The sequence below is a fragment of the Colletotrichum orchidophilum genome (genome assembly GCF_001831195.1).
Source record: "Colletotrichum orchidophilum strain IMI 309357 chromosome Unknown Scaffold_88.1, whole genome shotgun sequence".
In the NCBI taxonomy this organism is placed as follows: domain Eukaryota; kingdom Fungi; phylum Ascomycota; class Sordariomycetes; order Glomerellales; family Glomerellaceae; genus Colletotrichum; species Colletotrichum orchidophilum.
The window spans coordinates 204,687-217,597 of NW_019173044.1; the positions used below are offsets into that span (position 1 = coordinate 204,687).

General features: G+C 52.3%; 5 protein-coding genes across 5 annotated transcripts; 4 read left to right on the forward strand and 1 right to left on the reverse strand.

The window, feature by feature from the left end:
• Positions 1–838: 838 nt before the first annotated feature.
• Positions 839–3,228, forward strand: CORC01_09637 (uncharacterized protein; the record flags this gene model as incomplete). Its single annotated transcript, XM_022621266.1, has 7 exons — positions 839–1,187; positions 1,253–1,261; positions 1,366–1,541; positions 1,665–1,963; positions 2,124–2,243; positions 2,335–2,522; positions 2,648–3,228. The coding sequence occupies 7 exons, from the start codon at positions 839–841 to the stop codon at positions 3,226–3,228; spliced, it is 1,722 nt and encodes a 573-aa protein (XP_022472275.1).
• Positions 3,229–4,152: 924 nt separating this feature from the next.
• CORC01_09638 (uncharacterized protein) lies at positions 4,153–4,944 on the forward strand (the record flags this gene model as incomplete). Its single annotated transcript, XM_022621267.1, has 1 exon — positions 4,153–4,944. One exon carries the CDS (start codon positions 4,153–4,155, stop codon positions 4,942–4,944), a length of 792 nt encoding a protein of 263 aa, XP_022472276.1.
• Positions 4,945–6,190: 1,246 nt separating this feature from the next.
• On the forward strand, positions 6,191–7,111 carry CORC01_09639 (coagulation factor 5/8 type domain-containing protein; the record flags this gene model as incomplete). Its single annotated transcript, XM_022621268.1, has 1 exon — positions 6,191–7,111. The coding sequence occupies one exon, from the start codon at positions 6,191–6,193 to the stop codon at positions 7,109–7,111; it is 921 nt and encodes a 306-aa protein (XP_022472277.1).
• Positions 7,112–7,934: 823 nt separating this feature from the next.
• Positions 7,935–8,591, forward strand: CORC01_09640 (fatty acid hydroxylase; the record flags this gene model as incomplete). Its single annotated transcript, XM_022621269.1, has 1 exon — positions 7,935–8,591. One exon carries the CDS (start codon positions 7,935–7,937, stop codon positions 8,589–8,591), a length of 657 nt encoding a protein of 218 aa, XP_022472278.1.
• A 2,550-nt stretch (positions 8,592–11,141) lies between these two features.
• Positions 11,142–12,853, reverse strand: CORC01_09641 (major facilitator superfamily transporter; the record flags this gene model as incomplete). Its single annotated transcript, XM_022621270.1, has 5 exons — positions 11,142–11,358; positions 11,418–11,515; positions 11,581–11,870; positions 11,948–12,639; positions 12,840–12,853. 5 exons carry the CDS (start codon positions 12,851–12,853, stop codon positions 11,142–11,144), a joined length of 1,311 nt encoding a protein of 436 aa, XP_022472279.1.
• Positions 12,854–12,911: the final 58 nt, after the last annotated feature.

Genomic DNA, 12,911 nt, shown 5'->3' on the forward strand with positions numbered 1-12,911 from the left:
ACCGCCACACAAGAGGAACCCATACTGAACGTTATTGCGAGGTTGCCTGTGGCTTACAGGGAGATACCGATTGGACTGCATCGAGTTGACTGTGATGAAGTGAGGGGATCAAGAATTAAGAATTAAAAGCTGCAAAAGACTTGACCTTGCCTTCCAAAGTCCTTGCCTTCCAGAATCGAGCCAGGCGCACGCCAATATTGCGGCTAAGCCCGACTCGGTATAGCCACTCTCCAGAAAGTACGAGTTGTATTACAGGGCAACTCGCTGAATCTCCAACTCTGCCGGATACCGAGGTTCCAGAAGGGCGTAGCGCAGAGACGATGTGAGCAGGCAGGGTCTTTTGTTATTCTCCCTCCAATATGTCTCTATCTCGAGAGCCGGGCGGCTGCAACTATGCCAGAGCTTGAATGCCGTGGTTTCCAAAGTTGAAGATGCCCAACGGCGTCGAAACACCGAGAGTCCGAGCCGGAACCCCCACGCCCCATCGCACCTTGCCAGCATAAACTACATTGGGCGCGCTCCAACTACCGACCCAAGCCAACGGGCGGCAATAACGCAGCCCGGGAATTGCAACTAGAATCCGCTGGGACGGGCCAGGCCAAATTCAACTTCCACCCAACTCGCTCTCTGATTGATTACCATGCTCTGCACCAACTTGCGACGTGTAGCCGACGGAAGCCGAGTTTCCTCACTTCCGTCATCCACCTTTCGCCGGCGTTGGATCAAAATTCTTCAACCCCCTGCTTCAATAGCATACCGTCGTCGCTGTTCTTCTTCTTCTTCCTCTGCTGCATTCTCATTCTTGTTCGCAAATAGATACCCGCGGGGAACGCCAAAGATGCGCAACTCGTTCGCCCTCGGCGCCGGCCTGGCCTGCCGCCTCCCTACACCTCACATACCTAGGCGATCGTTCGTGACCACCGTCGCACGGGGTCTCGCCGCCGCCGCCTCCTCAGCTCCAGCGCCCGCGCCGCCGCTAAATCCGCGATGGCTTTCCGAGTTGCAGGCGCGCATCAAGCGGTGCGCGGGGCTCGACCTCAGCGAGCAGCAGAAGGGGGAGTTGAAGGCTCTGCGGGAGGCTATCGACGGGCAGTGGTTGGAGTTGCTCGCCGGACGGGAGGGGTTCCTCACGGGCCCCGGGTGGAGGGGCCTCGACAGGCATACGGTGACTTGGGGAGACCAGGTGAGTTTTGTTTTGTTATGAGTTTCCTAGAGACGGGATGAATTGAATACTGATTGCGATGGAATCCAGGATGCAATGGTGAGTTGTTACCGAGCTTGACTCCACGGGGAAGGGGGAGACAAACTGACAAGTCACAGGGTATGGCTCGCCTCTCCAATGAACCACGAAACAAATTCTCACAGCCGTAGGTCATGTAAACAACGTCGTCTACAACAAGTACGCCGAGTCGGCGCGGGTCAATTGGCTTCGTAACTTTGCGACAACGGTGGATCCCGAGCACAAGGACGAGTGGAACCAGCTCATGAGCCCGCGGGACCTTGGCCTCATCATGAGAAGCATCAAGACGGACTACAAATTTGTGAGTGAGATTCCATCAAAGTAAACCAGCAAATCCCCAAATCGCCCGCGCTTTGGCCCCGCAAAGATCACATTAAGAAAAATCCCGAATCGCCCATACTGACAAACCTCCCTCCCTCTGAAGCCAATGGCCTACCCTGACCACGTGACGGTCCTCCATAAGCTCGTCTCCAAGCCGACGTACGGTTCAGACTTCATCCTGCTCGAGGCTCTCCTCATCTCCGACGGCCACCGCCGCCCTGCCGCCCGCTGCTTCGAGGACATCGTCGTCTATGATTACAAGACGGCAAAGAGGGCGCCGCTCAAGCCTTTTATGGTCGATCGGCTGCGGGAGACGTACGAGGCGCAGGAGAAGAGCAAGGTCGAATGCGAGGATAAGGTGAAGGGTTTCGTCGAGATTGTCGAGCGTCTCGAGAAGGCCGCGTGAGGCGTAATTTGTTGGGCTGGCGAGATGCTATTCTCTGTGGAAGAAGCGCGATTTTGAGTGAGATGAAAAGGCGCAAGAGCACTGCATGTTAGACTTAGACTATAGACCTCACACTGGGGAATCAATACTCAAAAGCGATATAGACGAACGGGACAGCCGTTGGAAGCGCAGATGTCCGAGGGAGGCTCCGGATCGGCGGGCGATGACGGCGCGAGGCTTTTCATCGGCTGAAAGTGGAGATCTGCGCGACATCGACGATTCGATGCCCGCCGGCGCGTGCGTGTGACCTTGATTCCCCCACCATCATCACCAAGACATAGCCTTGCATATCCCGCAACTCCAACCGACAGCTGGTTTCATTTGGGAGCATAGACACAACTCCAGATTTTCAAGACCTGTCCATCACCATGAGCAGCATCTCATTCCGCGAGCACATCCGCTGGATCCCCGATGAGGCGAGCGAGCCGACGTCGACCGTGGTGCTCACATCCCCGCAGCGCCGTTTCGTAGATCTCCGCATTCTGAAGCAGCCGCCGACGGTGGATGGCGTGCAAGGTAAAATCTTCACCTCCGCTCTAGATTATCCATGTCACTACAACATCCGGTGGCACACATGACTGGACCAACATACGAAAATCACAAATACTTGTGTTGATTCCCACGAACTGACATCCACCCAGACACGCACGGCATCGAGCGCTTGGAATGGGGCATCGCGGGGACCTCGTCGTCATCCCTCCGCCCCGACGGCCAAGGAGGCGAGGTGCGCCACTCGCGCTGGGAGCACTGGATCGACTCGCGCACGACGGCGCCCGAGAACGCGGCGGACGAGGGGGACATGTACGAGCAGCCCGACGGGCTGACGCTCGAAAAGGGCCGGATGGTGAACCCCGCCACGGGCCGGGAGACGGACTACGAGGAGCTCTGGAGGGACATTGACCCCGTTGCGGTTCTTCGGGCCGGTGCTGATGCTGAGGAGAAGGGTGTCGAGTGCGTCGTGCTCAAGTTTGAGGACGAGTCGACGGGGGCGCGGGGAATGGTTGTCTGGCTGGGACGGTTCTGTCAGGGGATCTCGAGGGTCGGGGAGGAGGTTGCGGCGGAGAGGTGGGAGTGGAAGGAGGGGGAAGGGTGGAGGCGGACGGTGAGGATCGGGGACCGGGCTTTGCCTTGCGAGGTCTTGTTGGTGACGGGTGCCGCGTTGAGTGTTGGGACGCATGTTGTTCACGAGAAGGTTGTTTGGGATGTGCTTGAGAGCAGTTGAATGGGATTGACGATGCTTACGGAGGGCTAGCAATGAATTATCTGGCTTACGTGTCTGTAGACAGATCCTAGATGTTCTCGATTGAGGAGAAAGAGGGTAAGATGCACTACAGTCGAGTCTGATGTTGCGAGTGTCGATTGCTGTGTACCTTTCGCGTATACCTGCTATCTAACGCTGCTCGTCTCGCTAAGATGTCGATGCATTATGAAATCTGGATTCCAATTCCGATTAGCAAAAGCAGAATGTCGGATAAAATAGCGCCAACCGAGCTTGGATAAATGCACAAGAACTTGATTTAACAATCCGAAACTTTTGGAGTTTAATCGGCTGGATGAGATTTGGAAGTCTTGGAACATATCATATACGACCCACGTAAAATTTGCCCCTGAAATAAGTGCTTCAACTTCGGTAATCGCATCCGATATTCTAGTCTACTAAATACAAGCTGTGAACAAGACCAACCACATGTAGGAATCATAAGCAACCTTCTACATCCAGAGGCTGCCTCTGCGATATCTGATTCCTAACCAGTCTAGGCTTTGGAGATAGCAAAGTTTCCAAAAAGCCATGAAAAGTTTGAACAGTCTCACAAACCCGATGACGAACCCACCAAGGCCATCAGTAATCTTTCTCCGATACAGCGCAGCAACGGGTATATATGTAAATGGCACCACCGACTTGCTAACGGTTCTTGTCTCGGACTCAGAAGCACTCAACATCAGAGTATCAGAAGAATCAACAATAGAGAGCAGTCTTGACCATTGAGCAACTATGGCAACAATATTCCACCAATTCTCCCGGTTTCCTACCGAGCTGCGACTACAAATCTGGAAATCCAATCTCCGGCCCTCGGCCCCGAGTTTTCATATCTTCTCCATCAAAGGACCAACTGCTACGTCAAACAGACTTGGACACAAAGAATCAATGCGGCCGCGCCAAGGTCGAAAATACGTCCTTGCCAAACCCATTTTCACTGCGGGAGAACGGCGTCCGTGGATGGAGTCAGATCCTTCGACATTTCTCATCGATGCCGGCCTATGGTCCGCCTGCAAAGAGTCCAGATACGTAGTAGCAAAGCATTACGCGTCGCTAATGGGCCCTCCCAAAGGCCAAACATCACGTGCAGCAGACGACTCAATCACAAAAAGCACGTCTGGATCAAGCATACTTCCACACCAAGACCTTAACATCTTCCAAGTCGCGCCTGACCAACGTATCGCCGTCGGAGAAGCACTGGCCGCTCTCCGACCGTTCTTTCAAAACAACATCTCTAGACAACTCCATATCGCCTTTGAATACGACGACACCTGGAAAATCCACGGCGGCGACAGTACCGAGGCCATGAAGATGCAGCCAGGTCCCCGGGCCTGTTTCATCAACCTCCTAGAGAGAACTTTGTGTGGGCTTCTATCGGCTAAACTATACCTCATTGACTACAGCGCAGAGCGAGACACAGTTGATGCCCCAGTGCTGTTCTCTGCGGGAGGTTATGAGCTCAGTGAGCTTGACCGTAGCCCTACCGGAGTTATGAGGACCAGGTTTGGGATTTCAAGATGGTTCGTGGAGCAGCTCGCAATACTGGGTGCAATGCACTGGCTATTCGCCGCACCGATGTGGACGCCTGGGTCCCTATCTTCACCCCTCGGTGACTACTTGGCTATAACGACCAGTGTGGTCGTGCTCAAATGTTTCGAGAAGAAAAATTCTGTTGATTGAGACTAGGAGGGCAGGGTGAAGGTAGTAGTAGGCTCTCAGCAGATGCATTATGGCTGAGGCTGCTTCAGGGACGTGTCGAAGAAAATAACGTGTTGCTTGATACTTGCACCATAGGACGATGGTTAACTGACAGTGAGTTATGAACCTATGTGTAACTTAGAATTAGCTCTATCCTCAACCCAACTGGTTGATTCCAGTCATTAGAGAGACAGGGCTTGATGTGGAGTTGTTCTGAGTCTGAATACATGTCTTTAACACGAAACTTCCCTTCGACAAAGAGTTTTCAGCCTGCCACGTGCCTTCTCATGTACCTTAAGCCAGACCTTCGCATGATTTATATGCAGGAATCCTCTTATTCATTTTACTTTCAAAGTAAACCATCCTACATTCAACTCAACTCACGTACCCTCAGCTGTGGGCTCACAGTACTCTACCCTAGCCTCTAAATCGCGAGAGTATGTCTGGATTTCACTCGGCCGTGTGAACAGAAAAAATCAGAACTTCCCTTTGCACTGATCTGTTAATTATTACAGCTGCGGTTCAGAGCATTGACAGTCATAAGCCGTCAGTAGTCAATTGATTAAGTGCTCAGACTAGAGACTGGTGAATACACATGCCCAGGAAACCAAAGAGGACGATGTTACATGTTGAAAAGCACATCATCACGAACTCAGATAACCTCTTTCACAGTGGTGACTTTGATCCAAAGTTCATTTCGTTCCAGTGGTAATAATGAGACTTTACATCAGAGAGGGGTAATCAATCCGATTTTCGGCTCTGGGAACTGTTCTAGGCAGGTGTCAGAGAGCAAGCGGGGAAGCCAAGACGCATTGCCGGCGACTTCCCAAAGACATACGGCCAGCGCTTACAGATTGTAGCATTTTCAAGGATAGGGTTTGCAGAAAGCCAGATTCGAGTCTAAGATCAGGCTATCTCGGCCGAGTCGCAACCCCTCGGCGCGATAACCTCAATAAGTCCAAGCGAACTGATTTGCATTGGCAGCGGGGCATTAGCCAATCAAGACGATCTGTAGAGTCACAACCGTTCTTCTTAGTCCTGGTCTGCCGTGCCATTGCATCTGTTACGTTACGTCTGCAGTTTTGTCCTGTGAACAAGAAGGCATTGCTTGCATTCTTGCTGTGGACTGATGCTGTCCATAAAGACCGCGGCTTACCGCGCCGTTCTAGACCGGCTTGTTTGAAACGTTCTGATATCTGCACGTCTCCTTCTGGCCACTTTGTTCGCAATGATGGGAGGGTTTAAGAGATTTGGCCTTTATACTCTGGCATGGACGTTACTGTGCATACATGTACCCTTCATCTTGGCCTACGCCGCAGCCGACACTGGTGTGAAGAGCATTTTCCTCTTCAAAGACGTTCTGCAGTCGAACACCACAGCACTCAAGACTTCCGGCTTCGATACCCTTCTCATTTTCCGGATCGGTCTCCTCGACAACGGCGACCTTGTGTATTACTCAACCGGAGATGCGGGCGACGCAGTCGACGCACCCGTTGTGACCAACGGCTCATATGTTGGTGGAACCGCCTTGGCGGAAAAGATCAAGTCGTTCAAGACTGGCACGACCAACATCAACAGAGTGGAGATCTCGCTGGTATCCCATGATACAACATTCCAAATCATCCGCGACTTGATCAATGCAGACGGGACAAGCTCTGACACAAAGTTGTACAAGAACTTTGAGATCCTAAAGACTGAATGGGACATTGACGCATTCAATAACGACGATGAAGGGGTCTACGACGTGGCGAGCACAGTCAGTTTCGCCCAGATGCTCGGGGAGATGGGGTACCAGTATTCGATCGCACCGTACACCAATAGCGGCTTCTGGGCCAACGTCAAGGCACAGATTGATTCTGCGAGCCCCGGTCTGTTCGATAGGGTGTATCTGCAGGTCTACGACGGCGGAGCTGGCAACAACCCCGGGACGTGGCAGACTACCCTCGGCACGAAGGTCATTCCTCTCCTGTGGGTGACTAATGACGCAAAGCCATCCTCAGGAACCACCGCGGCGCAAGCTCAGCAGCGATTCGAGAGCTGGTTCTCGCAATACGCCGTGGCGGGGGGTGGGTACTGGAATGATTACGATATTGAGAAGATGGACTCATCTTACTCAGATTATGGAGCAGCGCTAACCAGTGTTTTCTGATGTAATGGAGTGCAATGTGTCTCATTCTCAAGAAATAATATTAGTGGTACTTACGAATAGCGAGAGTTTTTCAATGTTGCGGTGTTGCCAAGAATTAGCCATTGTTTTGACTTTGGAGTTTGCCGTCTTGACGTTTTGCTTGCGCCTTAATACCTTTTGACATTTAATGCGACCCTGAGTTCAATAACGGTGGAACCAAACATAGCTAACCTTGTCAACTATTCGAGATGTAGAACAATCAGTTGTTCGCTCAGAGCACTAGTCCTGAAATGTAAGTCAACCCAACCATCCCCCTCCTTTTTCCGCCACCCCCCCGTTTCAATTTAAGAAGACCATAGGCAAGCCCCGACTTTATCCTGCCAAATGAGATAAGATATGGTTCTATGATCTAGTGTCCGACTGATCAATCACCACCCCAATTCGCAATGCGTATAGTGATTCGTTCAATTCTGACAATCTGGCAAAAACGAACACCACTCCGGCGGACACTCACAGGGGGCAAATCCACGCGCCAGGCTGGCAATGGATAATATTCCGAGCCAGCCGGTCATATCGGGCTAGTGCAAAGAGGAGACGTGACAGCCGTCAACACCATGAGAATGGAAACCGATTCCAGATTCCGGTTTATGATAGGGCTAGTTTGGAGGGGTAAAAGCGGAGCGGATTGCTTCGTCGAGTGCGAGGCAAATCAAACCCTATTCTGCCAGAAATATTTAAGACCAAGTCGCCCTACTTTCTTGGGCTAGCCGGCCTCAAAGTGGACTCGCTTTTGCTTAAGCTCTCGACACCATCTGACCACAACTCGCACATACCTACCGCGACGATGGACAACTTTCTAGAACGATGTCCACCTGGCTACGTCGAGGTTCTCGGAAGCCTCGGTGTTCAACTGGGCTACTTCGCTTGCGGGATAATCATGGAAAAGATGCGGCCTGCCTACGTTACCGCAACATCTCGTGAAATCCTGCACAAGAGCATCTTCAATCACTTCATTTTGAATTCCCTCCATTTCGTTATAGCGTGTTGCATGGGTGGCAAGTCGATTTTGTCACACAAATATCCCGCACCGTACCAGCTGCCGTCTTGGAGCGCTTTTATATCAGAACTGGCAATCGGTATGGTGTTGCGGGATGCTGTATTTTGGATCATCCACCGTCTGTTGCACATTCCTGGAGTATACGAGAGAGTGCACGCGAAGCACCACGAGATCAAAAACCCAGGCAACCATCATGTTTTTACCATCAGCTACATGTCAGCTGTGGATTTCTTCTTTTTGTATGCAATTCCGATAGTGTCTGTGGCAAGATTCCTGGACATGAAGCTCGTCACCACCTTGGTGTTCTCCTTCATTTCTGCAACGGGAGAACAGGTTAAACTTGTGTGGGGGGACGAGGCCCACGATGAGCATCACGTGAACGGGGCAGTCAATTTCGGAGCCTACGGACCTATGGACTGGGTCTGTGGAACTAGCGGTCAGTGAATTCCGTCAAGAATGGAGACGCACGATTGCTCATCTAAATTCGATCCGATAGCCTGACGCACTCCGAGATGCGCAAACGAATGTACAGTGGGAGGCTGTAGTATGATGGTCTAATTTGCCGTGTTCTGGAGGTTATGGACGGGTTGAGACACGATTGCCGTCGTGTTGTGTGTTGTTGACCGATTCGGTGCTTTCTTTTTGTTGAAGAAAATCACGGCTGGCATGTTCTTTGAAGTATACTCATGCCTACACCGCTAATAAGGGCGGTGTCTGACTGGGGTAGAATACAACGGCAGATCAGCTATAATTGTCGTTCATTTAAAAGTTGATTCTTTCTCTGCGTAACCCTTTCTTTCTTGAGTTTATAGTTGAAGTGCAAGTGAGGGTTTCTACATCAACTCTGTCCATTGGCTGACGTACATCACCATAGAAATTTTCAATTAATACGCATGTCAAGCATACGATGAAATATGAATCAAGTGAGCTATAGAATTCAGCATTTATTTAGTTTCCAGGAGGCATCATTCCCTATACATAATTGGAGCGGTGTAGAACGCATTCCTGGTCTTGGAATTCTGAAGATCGAAACTCTCAAAATACTTTTCGGTTAGGATTTTGAAACCGTGTCAACTCTTGCAATGACCTCTAGCTATGGATCGAAAGGTCAACTTCGCGTAAGGTTTTGGAATGCCAGTCTTTTCTCTGTATTGCAATACTCCTTGCTCGTTGCTGACCACTGTCAGTTGTGGTTAAATAAGAAACAAGTTCGGGGAGCTCCTCCATGCCCAAACCAACGGGCACTTAGTGTACATAAGGCACAAGACGTCATCATGCCACTCTCGGAGGAGGGTCTGTTTCAGTGGTGTGAACCTTAGCGCTAGCAACTTGAGATACTGTCCGCTGTAACCGTTTCCATCGAGATCGAAAACGAGCCGTGAGCGGAACGCTTAGTACGAGTGATGGTTGCTTAGATGCGGTGGAGCAGCCTAGCAGGGTTTTACGACAACTGATCAGGACAAAACGGCAAGTATACACAACAGGAGAATAGCAAACTGACCCTGGTAGGCATGGTGGAGGTTTGATCAGAGAGGTCCATTGTGTGAGTTATGCTTGATCCCGCTAGTTGACTGCCCAGACAGGATTGTGGCCACAATGGGACCCATATTGAAGCATCTGCACTGCCAACAACTCTCCCATTATATCTGTATAAATCACGATAAAGATCATTAGAGCCTTGATCGATGAACAAGCTGGATAACTCTAGATTAAACGAAGTCCATCCGGTCCAACAGTAAGTAGTTTCAAAAGAAATCAGAGCCAAGATACCAACATAATTCAAACGACGAGCCCATCAAGGATGGGCGACTCAACTGTCTCTCTACTCAATCCATCCATTAATCCCATAGACCCGTTCCACCGCTCATATATTCTGAGTGAGAACAGCTGTTGGTGCCTATGTGGGCCGCGAGGCGGAGCAGCGCTGGCATGGCGCATATGGCAATTAATCTCGGGTCTCTCCGAGAGGTGACAATTTCTATGCAGTGGTATAGCCAAAGTGTCAAGTGGGTTTTGTGACTCAGCGCCCAGCGAATGGGGAACGTGCCGAGCTGCTCGGAGCTCTTGCTTGACTCGTTGGGAATTACGAACAAAATCAGAAGGACGTAACGAGCAGCGTGTAAAGAGTAGGGTGGATGATGCATGCGCATTGTATCATATAAGATGATGCTGGCAGAAGAGCGATGAACATTTTTGTCGTTGGAATCCCACACGTAACCGCAGTTGGGCATCGGAAGCTTGATTAGGTTAAGGCCAACCTGATCCTGCAGAATGGAGTGCGGACAGAGGTGCGTGTTCATTGACGTGCTAGTTGATCAAGCTTGGGAATTAGCTATGCGTTGCTTTACTGATCTGCTTGGGAGTGAAGAGGGAGACGAGAAAAGCTAGGGGGTGTTTCTAAGCTTGGAGTTTATAAAATTGGTCATAAGAGACTGATATCGGCTTGCATTTGCATAGCCTTGATGTTCCATAACAACCGAGGAAATTCCTAATGGAATAACAGAATCTCTGGATATTGTATCATATACAATAATTTCTCCAAGACTTCCAACCAATCAGATCTCTAGATTAATGGAAGGGTGGCCGAGTTGGTTATGGCGCCAGGTTAAGGTCAGCTTAACATCTGTTTCCTGGTGGGGCAACCCGCGCGAGTTCGAGTCTCGTCCCTTTCAATTTTTGTCTTTTTCCCACTCAGGTTGCTGAAATGTTGCTATGAACCTGACGATCCTACCTCCTCTTTCTTTTGCGGTGAAGGTTTGAACGGGGCGAGAGGAAATCATGCCTCCATACGATGCAGCAGCCGGGCCAAGGTCCTCAACGCGCATACAAAGAAAGTAGTGTACTCTCACATGGGGGTATCTGACGATGCGGGGCAATCCGCTATCTACTCTTGCTGACCAGGTATTATATATCCACGCCGCCTGCCAACCGTCCAACCTAACCAGTCTCCCTCCTCCGGGTCCAATCTTCCCAATTGCATCTCGATGTGTGCCTTTAAATCGTATACTGGAACCGCGGACTCTCGTCGCCCAGCTCCGCCAGCTCGTCATCCGAGAGGTCGGCGTACTTGCTCTCCATCCGACCGCTCTCCCGCCGCTTGTTCTCCCGCCAGTACCAGAACCACAGAAAGCCGTACATGCACGTTGCCATGCCGACCATGCTCAGCGTCACGGCGTGGCCGCGGATGTATCGCGGCCTGTCAATTGCTTGGCTACGTAGGTCTACCGTCAGCCTGTGCGTGGGAGTAGCATTCAGGGTGAGGGGACTTACTAGATAAAGGACGACATGACGCCAGAGCAATTGCCAATAGTGAGCTGCATCCCGCTCGCCGTCGTCCGCTTGCCGTATCTCGGCGAATTGTTCGGGAGCTGCCAAAACCACATCGTCAGTCCAGGGCCAAGGTCCACTCAAGCATCATAAAAAGAAAACCCACCCATGCCAGCGGCAGCCCGACAACGACGTAGAGCCCCGCCGCCACAAGGAAGCACCCAAAGTAATGCACCCCGTTCGACGTTGGCGAAATGAGCACGCCGTAGCCGACGACGCTGATGCTCCCAAACACGACGCAGAACAGGCCGCGCTTCTGCGTGCGGTCCGAGAGGAAGGCCATGGCCATGTACACCACGGCGCCGAGGAAGTAGCACGGCACAGTCAGCAGCTGTACCTGCGCCGCCGTCCACGTCCCGAGGCCGTTGATGATGGTCGGGAGGAAGGTCGAGAAGCCTGGCCGTCGTCAGTCAAATCAACATGCCGCCCACAAGCTCTACAAGTGTTCAATCTCTCTGAACATGAGCACTCACCGTAAAGCATCGTATCGGCACCAAACTGCGCGACACAAAACACCCACACCTTCCAGTCCATAAACGCCTTGACCATATCCTCCCGACTAAACTCCTGCGCGCTGCTCGTGTTCCCATACTCCCTCCCCCTCCTCCTCGCCAACACCTCCCTCTCCCCCTCGCTCAAAAAGTACGCGCTCCCCGCGTCGTTGGGTAGCGCAAAATACGTCACCACACCAAGCACGACCGTCGGCAAACCCTCAATGATCATGATCCACCGCCACCCGCTCAGCCCGGCCACGCCCTCCATGTGCCCGATCCCGTACGCCAACAACCCGCCCAGCCCGCCCGCGATGGCGGCGCTGACAAAGAGGTATCCCACGCGCAGGGCGAGCTCGTGCTTGCTGTAGAAGAAGGTGAGGTAGACGTTTAGACCCGGGAAGAGCCCGGCCTCGACGACGCCGAGGAGGAGGCGGCATGCGATGAGGGCGCCGTAGGAGTTGACTAGGCCTGTGAGGGTTGCGATGATGCCCCAGGAGACGGTGATGAAGGCGATCCAGCGGCGCGGGGTGAGGAGTTTGAGGACGAGGTTGGAGGGGACCTCGAAGACGATGTAAGTTACAAAGAGGATCGAGACGGCGACTTGGAATTGGTTGCCTTGGAGGTTGAGGTCGCGCTCGAGATTGTAGAGGCGAGCGTTGCCGATGTTGACGCTGTGGATGTCAGAAACGAGGAGGGGGGGTTAGGGGGGGGGGGGGGGGGGGGGCGGGTGCGCCGGCGGGGGGGCGGCGCGGCGCGCAGGGGCTGGGTGGCGAGCGAGAGTTGGAGGGTGGGGGGGTGGGGCGGGGGGTGGGGGGGGCGAATGGTTAGGTTTGGGAATGAGAGTTTCACGCTCCGGTAGAGAAAGCTAAACAGGAAGGGGGGCATCGCGGGGGGGACGATGTGGATGTTTAAGTGGCGGGCGATTTTGTACTGGGCAATGCTG